Source organism: Notothenia coriiceps, unplaced genomic scaffold (genome assembly GCF_000735185.1).
Source record: "Notothenia coriiceps isolate Sejong01 unplaced genomic scaffold, NC01 NC01_scaffold00030263, whole genome shotgun sequence".
NCBI classification, from domain to species: Eukaryota; Metazoa; Chordata; class Actinopteri; order Perciformes; family Nototheniidae; genus Notothenia; species Notothenia coriiceps.
The window spans coordinates 1-12,098 of record NW_011362964.1 but is presented as its reverse complement, the minus strand read 5'-3'; the positions used below and the strand labels follow the sequence as shown (position 1 = coordinate 12,098).

Here is a 12,098-nt window from a genome sequence, read left to right as displayed (position 1 = left end):
TCCTATTGATCTGAGTACATTATAAAGAATAGCCAGTTAATTTAAGCATTATAGCACAGGCCTTTGTCAGATGGTATATTACACTGTTTTTTTTCCTGCTTCAAATAGTTCTCTCTTTTTTCACCATACCTGTGTTTGCATCACTGTAACCAATGAGCACCTGCATGTGTATGAGAATGGCCCTGACACCATTTCAGCCCAGATTTACAAACTCCTGGCAGGACAAGCTCAAGCTCCATTCTCGCACGGAATTTAAAAAAAGTGAGTGATGGACTGCAATATAAGAGGGAAAGAAAGAGAAACTTTAAAACTGTTCAATTGTTATGATGCGTAAAGACTGATATTGTTCTATAATCGTCTGAAACTGCTAAGTCATGATGTGAAACGGTTAACAAAGAAAAAGGGAAACTCAAGCTGCTGCTACACTTTATTTTATTTATCTAAAATTAAGCACTTTTAAGATGCACATATTTTCAAAAGCTATTTTAATTATTTTCTCTATTTTATTTTTTAATGCAGCCCGAAAGGAACATTACAGATATCCACAGTATTTACTGTATAACTGTATAGTTCAATGTTAATTTACAATAAATATTGTTGTTTATGAATTGTACTTTCTTCATTTGATTGGCAGTCAGTTGTTGATTACATGCAGACGTTGATAAAGCTACAGGCTACTTCAATAATATATTCACACTAATTCATAAAGCAACTTAGACATTTTGATGTTCCGGTCCTTTGCATGGGGAGATTTTCTCTAACTGGACCTCGTTGAATTTTAGTTGAATACCCCTCTACAAAATAGATACCGTATGTGCAGTATATCAGAATGTACTAAAGTAACAGTAAAATCTTAATCAGTGATGCATAAAACATCAAAAGTAATAGAAGTGTAAACATATGACATTTTAACTGTGACATTTCTGTAATACATGTGTGTGTGTGTGTGTGTGTGTGTGTGTGTGTGTGTGTGTGTGTGTGTGTGTGTGTGTGTGTGTGTGTGTGTGTGTGTGTGTGTGTGTGTGTGTGTGTGTGTGTGTGTGTTTATGTGAATATTAGTATCCATGAGCAGGTGGCACCTCATGGCAGCCTCTCTCTGTGTGGATGTGTGTGAGTGGGTGAAGGCTGACACGTTTATTTGAAGTGCTTTGCAAAATTGGAAAAGCGCTGTTCAGATGTAATCCATTGGATTGGATAAGGATAAGGAAAGATAAGTTGGATAAGGAAAGAAAAGTTCTAAAAAAAAAGAATTGTCTATTGTATGATGCAAGAGACAGAAACACTGCATCCTACAATTCCCATAAGGCAACTGGATAGAATCTTAGAGGATCTTCCTGCCTTGGAGTTCCCCTGAATGTTCACGCCCAGCTTGTAAAGTAGTCCTCTGTTTTGTGTCGAAGCCCAAGTGAAGATATTTTCTGACAAAACCCCTCCTACTCCTCAGAAGACTTGAAGCTGAGTTTAGGTCTAACCACAATACATAAACTGACCTCCATCTCTGTCTCTGATTGCTTGCAGCCCAGCTGGAGTTCGTCCAGATCCTGGTGATCGTGGTGGTGATGATGGTGATGGTGGTGGTCATCACCTGTCTGCTGAACCACTACCGCCTATCAGCTCGCTCGCTGCTCTCCAGACACGCCCCCGCCCGCAGGAGACACCTGCCACTGGCCAGCGTGAGTCATACACACCTGAATAAGAGGGGGAAGAAGTACTCAGATACTGAAGTGAAATAAGCAATACTATGTATGTAATAATACTCATGAAATATAAACATGCACAGTAGGGTGGTCCTTAGTGCCATGTACATTTTCAAATTCATTTATTTGAAGCTCCAACCTCCGGAATTCGTTATGATAATCAAGAAAAATCTCCTGGTGAATTGTATTCAAATTCCAACAGCATTTACCCCTCCCTCATCAACCTTGAAGTTTAGTCTCACGTAGGGTGGTCCTTAAAATTGAAAGTGGGAAAGTCTAAGCTCCAACCCCTATTCCATTTTTCAAGAAAACTCTCCAGGTGAATGTTTTCCTCAATCTGACAACATGTACCCCTCCCTCATGGCCCTGGGCTGCCAGCAGCAGCACGGTGCTGCAACTGAGGCTAAACTTCCAGGTCGATGAGGGGGGGGCACGTGTTGTCAGATTGAGGAAAACATTTACCAGGAGAGTTTTCTTGACTAATAGAATGAATTCTGGGGGTTGGAGCTTAGACTTTCCCCCTTTCAATTTTAAGGACCACCCTAATGCACAGTCAGCAAAGACCCAGGTTTTTATTTTGTATTGATTATTCATCTTCAAGAACAGTATACCTGGTCTCTTAACGTTCAGGGTTAAAGTATTTAACCTCTTCTTTGGTCATGTCATCTGTCAGATAAATGTAATGGAGTCAAAAGTGAAATATTGGATACCAAAATGTAGTGCAATAAAGTAGTAATGAAAATCCTCAGATGAAAGTACGTCAAATTGGTACTTAAGTTCGATTCTTGAGTTAATGCACCTTGTACATACATTATTATTAACATAATTGGATGATTTAGTGGAGGGCTTGTTTCTTTATAAGCTATGCTCTCTGCCCTCCCTCTTCAACCAGTTTTGTTTTCCTGTACCTTGACTGTATTGATGTTGAATGAGTTGAAAAAAATCCACCACTTAACACTGAATGTCATCTATCAACATTCATCAACACATCTCTTTCATATTGATTCCTAAGTAGATTCAATTTAATATGCTTAATATCTGGAGTGTAGTTTATGCCAATACAAATCTTAAATTGTGTTGATAAAGCAACTTGCTGCGAGAGTTACAATGAATTCCTGTACAAAAACTGGGCCATTGGGTAAGCTTTCATAGCAGATATGAGTCATATACAACTAACGTTGGATGTTTAAATATATGCATTACACAGAATTGCATATTAAGGCTGAACAAACATGGAAGCATGAAATGAAATCAACAATGAAAGTAACAGCCTACATGTGTATGTTGTATACATGAAAAGCTCCAATATCACTATAGAAACATGTCAAATGACTTAACATGACTCAAGGAAAACATAAAAGCAGTGCTCCACTGCAGAACGAGTACAAAAGGTGTGTGTTCAGAGTTTTAGTCACAGTTTCTACTGAGAGACAGAATCAGAAGAAAGCAGAGTGACAGCATATGATCATAGTTATTAAACACTGCCGCAGGCTAACGCTAACACACTGACTCATTATTCATTAAGGGCCACAGCGAGCTAGCAACGACTTCCAGGACACACACACACACAAACACACACGCTGACTTACACCTGAGGCTTCTCCAAACATATGACTGCTACTGAATCACTGAGTGTGTGTGTGTGTGTGTGTGTGTGTGTGTGTGTGTGTGTGTGTGTGTGTGTGTGTGTGTGTGTGTGTGTGTGTGTGTGTGTTGTGTGTGTGTGTGTGTGTGTGTGTGTGTGTGTGTGTGTGTGTGTGTGTGTGTGGCTCCAGTCTCCAAGTTAGATATGAGTGAAGGATGAAACATAATCATACACACACACACCCACAGACACACACACACACACACACACACACACACACACACACACACACACACACACACACACACACACACACACACACAGAGATAGAGCTCCTGATAAGCTCAGGGGAGTCATTGTCCTAGTTCATTTGGATGATCAGACTGACACACATACAGGCAGACAGACAGGAAATGTGTCGCCTGAGAATAAAAAAAGTGACAAAAGTTGGAAAAGTTCCATCCAGACATTGTTTATAGAAGTTAAAAGCTGCTTTTGTCTCCATTCTGTGAGACATTGAGACAAAACTGACAGTTCCACAACACTGTATTCATCCTGAAGCTATTTAAATTTACGCTGGGAAACTGGGTAATCAAATGTGGAGATCTTTACAAAGGTTGCGCAGAAATTCGGATGAGTAAAAAAAGAAATCTCTGATTCACTCAGACATAAAGGCATTACTTTACAAAATAAGAGAGTATTTTAAAAAGCCATAGAGTGCTCACAAAGTGGACAAAAAGTGAACACATTCTTCATAAGAATAATAAAGAATAAATACAACTTATAATAACCATGAAAGTGAACATACTTACCATTTGATTGAACATAATAATCATATATGTATTGCTTTAAAAGTTATTGAAATAGCCTTATTGGCATTGGAATAATTACAAGAACAGATGTCACTGCGTGTGCTCTGCATGTGGGGGCCATTACAGAGGGTTTCATCCCTCCAAATATATTCTATCTGTCTATCTATGCATCTACACACATTTGGAAAATATCATCAATGGTTATAATTATTGTTTTCATTTGAACAATTACTTAACGCTGGCATGTCATGTCATGCATAGGCAAATCGTCGATTATTGTGCAGGATATAACTGATCATATATAAGATAAATAAATGATAATCTCTCTATCGTTCTCTCAGGAGGGGAGTCTGTGGTCTTCTGACGGCACGGGGACAAACAGTGGTCTAAATGAGGTGAGGCATCATTTTGACTATATCTTTATTAAACAAGGAGCATGTGTACAAATACTTTCATCACAAAAAGCAAAGAGATGATTTAAGCTGGATTTAGCTATAAGCTTTTCCATTAAATGAATAACAGAAATAAGCAAAATGAAACAGTTCATAATGTAGCAGTAACATGACATCCTTCCTCTTCACAGCACCAGGTGTACAACCCCCGGCCCCCAGACAGAGGGGCCTCATCCTACCTGCAGCGGGACCCCCAGCGCTTCCAGCACTCCTTCGCCCCGACGCGCTTCCAGCCGACGTACCCCTACCTGCCGCAGAGCCTCATCGACCTCCCACCCACCATCTGCCTGTCGGACGGGGAGGAGCCCCCACCGTACCAGGGGCCCTGCACGCTGCAGCTCCGAGACCCCGAGCAGCAGATGGAGCTGAACCGAGAGTCGGTGAGGGCCCCGCCCAACAGAACCGTGTTCGACTCCCACCCTCTGCACCCGTCACGCTCCTGTCTGCAGGCCAGGTGACTACAAACATTGATCATGTGTTGACCATATAGCAGTGCAGGGACGCTGCATGTTTGGTTGCCGAGTTAGCATAAAATGGCTGATTCCAAAGAGACGAATGGGATCTTTCCTCTAGATTTTGGAAAATTGCAGAAAATGATCTATATGGCAAACTTATGATTATGATACTTAAACGATGGGTTCAGCAGGATAATCTCCACATATTAACACCGCTTTAATAATTGTTGAAGCATAAATCGCATGACTTCACATCACCGTAGCTAAGCTAAAGGCGGCAAAGGTTCAGCGAGATTACGCTTACTTGTCACATTTAGAAAGTTGCTAGCAACCATACATTTTAAGACATGTAAAAGCTTTACACATTCACCAGTGCGGTATTAACTGTAGGGCTGTACCCGAATATTCGTTCGTTGGAGTACTATTCGGGTTTCAATTGTGTTATTCAGATATATATTGTATTTTTCTGCTCCTACATTTGGTTTTATCTTCTTTGTTCTTCACCCATCGGACTTATTCCTGACCCTTGTTGTTTCCCCCCCAGTCTGCAGGCCCCTCCTCCCAGCATGCACTCTGGCATCAGTGTGTTGGAAGCCCAGGAGTCCCGGCATCAGAAGCAGGCCTCTCGAGTGGAAGGAGCCCCCCCGACCTACAGCGAGGTGATCGGGCACTACTACCACCCGGCGTCCCTGCCCCCAAGCCACAGCCATCGGACTGTTTCCTCCTCACAAGCCTCGCCACCCTCATTCATACACGGCCTGCTGCGACCTCCACATCCCCAGCAAGGGAGCGTGGACAACAGGAACGCCAGGAATACCAAGGAGAAATCCCAGAAGCCCCAGCAGGTGTGACAGTACCGCTTCCTTAAAAAATGAAAAAATTGATTTTGTCTGCTTGGAAGTGGTCAGTAGCCAATGAGGAACAACGTGGTAAAAATCCACCCTGATGGTCATTTGTAGTGAGGTCAGTTTCCCCACTTCATGGATCTCCTTTAGGTAAGAACACATGGAAACCACATCACTCCTGCAGAGCACAGTGGCAGGAGAACATCTGGCACTTCCTGTTCCACACTTCCTATTTCCTGTCTGAGGAGCACTTCAGATGATGATGTCAGAGAAGAAGGGCAGAGGGTGCAAAGGGAAGCCTCCTTCTTCCCTTGACGCCTCCCTCCTCCATTAGACTGATCGTACTAGTCTCCATTCATTATAAATATTTTCTTGTTTTGTTTGTTCCTATAGAACCTTTTGTTTGTTTGTCTTTTTCGCGCTTACAAAAAATCTTTCTATCCAGGCAAATGGCGAAATGTTGCAATCTTCTTGGTTCTTCCAGGTTTTTGTTTTTATTTCCTAGTGATAATCCCCCCCTCGATGCTTTGACTCCATTATGTTCTTTGTCAAATGTTAGCAGCAACTCCTGCATCTGGCTTTAGCTGTATCACTGGGACACGTTAGCACGTTAGGATATTTCCAAGAGTTTAGATTTAGTTAGCATTATCTGAACCTAGCTTAGCCGTCATAGCACATCGCTAAAAGTCCCCGAGCTAAACGTTTCTGCCTTATATCGACCGATGCAGGAGTTGTCACTAAAATCCTTTTTTATGTTATGTTTTCTAAAGAAGGTTTGCACAAAGTTCACGACTGTTCAACACAGAAAAAAGGAATCCGCAATATGATTGATAAATGATAAAACAGAGAAAAGTAGGGGTATTTTTCTAAACTTTATAGATTCTTATCGTTAAGATATTTATTTTCTGTTTTACATGTTGTCTAGTTTTAGAAAAAGGAAACATCATGAATCTGTTGGGGTGCCAACTTTCACATTTTGCTACATACATGTATTACATTTTAAGTTTATATACGAACACACGTATGCAAACGGAGAGCGAAGTTAAAAGCACGAATTGAGAGTTATTTATATAAAAGCTGAAAAGAATTGCACTATTTTTTAGTATAAGCAGATGGAACATGTGAGAGAGACTTTTACTTTTCAAGTGAGGCGTAATATAAAAAGAGAAAACGTAGATTTACCAGAGGGGCGGTGCACAGCAGCATGTATCATGGAAACATATTACACTGACTTTGGATCAACCGACTCGGATACATTACCGTACCATTGATATCAAAACAAATAAATCCCTCATTTATGCAAATATCCGAGTCCTGCGAGCCAACCACGAGTCAGCCTTCAACCGGTTGGGCCCAATCAGAAACTCTGCTTGTAGCTCTCTCTCTTCCTATTGGCCGAATCGTTAGCCAATCCCAAAGCTTGATGTCACTATCTCGACCAAAACGAGCCACCAGTTTTCTCACGTTAATCAGACTTTTTCACAAACAAACGTCTGACCTAATCACGACACTGTGTACTGTAACAGGAGAGTAGTTTAATCCTGCTGTGTTCTCTTATTTCATTTTTGGATTATTGAGTGAGAAGAGAGAGATAATGCAGATCAAAGTGACACCTAACGTTGTGTTGCGTTACTTAAGGAAGGAAGCCATGTCGCCCCAGACGAATGATACGCTGACTGTGCGCTGCTGTGGCTGCACACACACCAACATTTTCTTTTGAAATCTGTCTTTTGAACGTACACACACGCTCCCCTTCTGGTAAGGTTTTTTCTGTTGCAGGCATCGCTGAGCACTTTACTGCACCAGGAAAGAGTCAACAATCTTCTGTCAGCCAGCAGCAGCCGATAAAAGCTACAGTAGAAACCTTTCATATCGTAGGATAGACTTTAGACCCACACTTGAAAAGATGCAAAGAGTTCTGCTCCAAGACTTGAAATCCCTTACAACAAATGAGAACCCACTACCTGGAATCAGTGACTTATTATCAGCCAGACCTGGGTATCAAAGAGTTTTCATTCCCATACAATGAAGAGTTTTAGTACCATGACAAACATAAAAAGAAATACGTTTTTATACAAAACTCTTATTCAAAAATCTAATTAGTAAATTGATTTGCACCATAACAAGATCAAAGTTTGATACTCAGTCTGGCTTTCCAAAGTTATTTGATGTATTATTTTATTCGACTGGATATTTCCCTCTTGTAGCATAACTCTTAGTGTTTAACGCAGCAGAAGACGAGTTGTCTCATATTAAACACACTGAAGTGTTGAAAAGTGACACGAGTGTTTACAGCGGCTCTTCTTCTGTCCTCTCTTTAGGAGCGCGGGACTAAAGGTCAAACTAATGTAGGAGATTAGGACGTGAAGACATTTGTAGTTTTTGAGTGTTGAATTGATTTTATTTGAATTGTTGTTGATGTGAGGCTTTAGTGTCCAGTCTTTATGCAACAGCGCCCTCCGCAGGGACCCAACCAAACCACAGCCAAAACTCTCGAAGCTGACTCAGCGTAATGTGGTGGAAGAAGAGAGAGTCAGAAGGCCAAAAAATACATTTTATAATCTGAAGCGGTGAGTCCTTTAACACTTTGACGTATTATCGTCATACGGTCTATCTGAAGGATACACGTGTGGGACTCTAATATCTTTTTCTTAACAACAATGAACCCTCATCAAATTTGAATTTTTTTGTCCCTGTTTAAAAAGACATGGAAGTACATTTACAAAAATCCTAAATTGAACGGTGGAAGTTAACATTGCTGTTGTTGAACTCTGTCTCAAACTTTTGCAATACAGAAAAAAGACGGATCATCAGAAGTCCTTTCTGTCCTCAGTTTGATGCACAGTATATATCACAATGTAAAGAAATCAATCTCTTGACCCAAAGCAGCTAAAGGAGTGACGAGTGGATCAATCAGAATATAAATCACCTCGTAATGACAGTATAAGCCCCCAAACACAAGTTTAGATAATTTATTAACCCTCCTTCCCTTTCCTTTTATTTCCTTTCCCTCCATCAGTATTATACTTGTGTTTGGACCAGGTGTTTCCTCTAAAATGGTTTGGGTCCCTGCAGGGTTGCACCGGGTATCAAAAGGCTGGACAGGCTCTGAATAGGGCGTCACAGTAGAAATAAATAGTAGAGATAGTGATCGTTATTTAAAATAATGCGCCTAAAGGGTGCATGAGAAGTGAAACCGTGCAGAATCAATCTCTCGCTTCAGGGAAACCTGCGCTGGCTGACGATTCAAAACAAGACTGGAGGAGAGATGAGGGAAAACATAAGCCACACTATAACTGACTCATCATGTGCTGCACACACACACACACACACACACACACACACACAAAGAGGAGATAACAATTGATTTACTTCCAATGGGTGATTTATTCATATACACTGAAAAAACTGAAACGTTGTCTTTTATTAAATGTAATGTGTCAACAGATTTCACATAAGTGTATTTAATTAAAGTCAACGTTTCAGTTTTTTCAGTGTAGAAATGATCATTTAGGCGGTTAAGTATTCCTTGTGTGTGTGTGTGTGTGTGCGTGCGTGCGTGCGTGCGTGCGTGCGTGCGTGGGTGCGTGCGTGTGCGCGTGAGAAAGACCCTGGGAAAGACCTCCAGCTGTCTAGACAAAAACTAAACAAACACACACAGGTGCACCATCACACACACATATCTTTGTTATTGTGGACCACACAAGAAAACCATTTATCCAACACACACACACACACACACACACACACACACACACACACACACACACACACACAGTCCCCCTCCTCCTCTCTGAACGAGCTCTTCCTGTTACCTAGCGATGCCTGCTGTCCAATGACAGAGCTCCTCTCCCCCAGCCTTCGCTCCCATTGGCAGGCTGTTTTTTTTCGTGGTCTCCTTGGAAGCGTTTTTATTTTTGTTGCTATGTCATAAATGTGCCTGCCTGCGCTGAGACGGGCGAAACGTGAGTGGCTAGTTTGGGCTGTCAATCATCCCAGGCCACGCCTCCTTACTGTCTCAGAGGATGCTGATTGGATGATGATGATGAGATTGAGGATGATGAAGATGTTTTTGATAGAGCGTTGCAATACACCTACTATTTGCCTTTTTGATAATATTAGTCATATTTTAACGTAGTGTTCTTAAATGTACGTTTTGTATTGTTGTTGTTGTTGTTATTATTGTTGTTTATTCACTTGAGAACAAAACAATTTTTCTTCGATCCATTGTCACACCATTTATTTCATTTTTTTTGGGGTGTAAAACGACCTACCACAGGAAAGCTGCAGATGATTGAGAGGACGTGTAAATACAACACTTCTGATTTCAAAGTGCCATTTGTAGTTTTAAGAGCAACCCATTCGTGCACTCCTTTCATTCAGTCCTGAGGTCAAAATGGACTTATTGCATGTAAACAGGAAGTGCTACTTCCTGAATCATCGGCTCTCCTCCCCCGGCCAGCGTCTACATGTGTGCCTTCTGCTGGTGGGGGGGGGGCGGAGACTCCCCTCTGCAATGACCCCCTCAATACTCTGTAATAATACGGTTGCCTTTTGACACCGACAGCACCAACATATTCATCAAATACTTCATATAACACGGCCAGGATGTATGGAAGTCTATTCGGGGCAGGAACATATCAAAAAAATTGTTTAAATTGTGATTAATGACACCAAAAAAAACGATACATAGAAACTCTATTGTTGATAACTTGGGAAAAGTGAACATCTGTAGATCCATTAACAATGCATAAACAAACATCCGCTGAAGACGTTTTTTATAAAAGCTCGCAAAGCAGCACAGAGTTGGTGGATTGTTTTTGATAAGAAATACTGAAAAAGAGGATTTACTAAGGGGAAATTGTGATTTTGAAAGTCAAAACTACTAGATTTGCAATCTTTTTTACTCTATCATAATATTGACAACAACAAAAGTGAATTAGTATCTGATACATTTCATTTATTTTATTTGTCTTGCATAAGATTAGCTTTTTTCTCTTTTCTTGGCACAAATGGGCTTGATCAAAGTTTCTTATGCTGCGTTCCAGAGAAAGTCGGACCCTTCAAACTGTTGTTATTTTCCACATTCTTTCATGTAAGGTTGAAGTAACGATGACCTACCAGTGCAGATGTGTATTGTGTTTCCGACATGTAATGGAACGCAACATAAGTAACAATGTTACAAGTGAAATACACAGAAATAAGTGTCCGGCCTCAAACACATTAAAGACATTTCCAAAGAAGGAATCCTCCTAAACCCGACTCTTGGACAAGAGTTACACCTGACTTGAACTTTCTTTCTTTTTTTTGGGTCAAACACTTTGCTTTACAATTTCCATTTTCTCCAGTTCCTGTAACTCTTCAAAAGTATTTGAGTACACAATAACACACATACTTAAAGAGCAGCGGTGCTGGAGAAAAGAAGGTGTGAAAGAAGCAGTTTTCCTCCTTTGTGTTGTAACTCATTCTGCCTCTTTGAATCAGCGCTGTGCAGCGCCTTTCCTCTGACAATGTTGAAGAAAATATATGAAAAAACACTCTTTTTTTGTTGCAATATGTGTGCATATTTAAGCAAAACCTCAATATCTTACAGGCAGTGACTATTGTAGAAGTCTTCCACCTGTTGTTCACTTTGATCCTGCAAGCATCTTCAAAATGTAATGTGGGACATGTAGTTCATTCTGGTTTCAGTGTAAAAAGGTTCATCCTTCCTTCCCCTGAAGTGGAAGGAAGGTGGAGTTGAAATCTGTTCACAGCATGGCTCACACTCTTATATACAGGCCTACTTATCCTCAATGGTAATAACTACTTACTTGTGTATTAAAACCTGTTCTTTTATTTATATTGGGTGGTCTACGTGCTGCAAGGTTTGTTATGTTGTTGTTTGTCTTCTGTTTGTTTCAAACTGAAGACAATGGTTTATCGTTGTTGTCACAGAACATGGTATGAATCGGACACATTTCAGTTAGCCTTCGATTTAAAAAATGAATAAAAAAGTTTTATAAATATGTCCACGTCTCCTCCCGGGTATTTATTTATTTTATTTTAAATATGAGTTACATAAACAAAACATTGTTTTCGTTATATAATACCTTTTTCATTTTAAATATATGTTTATGTGGTTAGTGTCTGTAATATTTGAGTCCAGGGGTCATTTATTCAATTTTATACAATATACAGTATACAAGTTGCATTTAGTCAAGATATTTAAGTTTGCTTAATATTCATTTATACAGTACTATTTAATATATA

General features: G+C 40.3%; 1 protein-coding gene across 1 annotated transcript; it reads left to right on the top strand.

The window, feature by feature from the left end:
• Positions 1 to 1,485: 1,485 nt before the first annotated feature.
• LOC104959463 (protein TMEPAI-like) lies at positions 1,486 to 11,856 on the top strand. The gene is made up of 4 exons (XM_010787361.1): positions 1,486 to 1,673; positions 4,436 to 4,489; positions 4,678 to 5,000; positions 5,546 to 11,856. The coding sequence occupies exons 1-4, from the start codon at positions 1,560 to 1,562 to the stop codon at positions 5,850 to 5,852; spliced, it is 798 nt and encodes a 265-aa protein (XP_010785663.1). The 5' UTR covers positions 1,486 to 1,559; the 3' UTR covers positions 5,853 to 11,856.
• Positions 11,857 to 12,098: the final 242 nt, after the last annotated feature.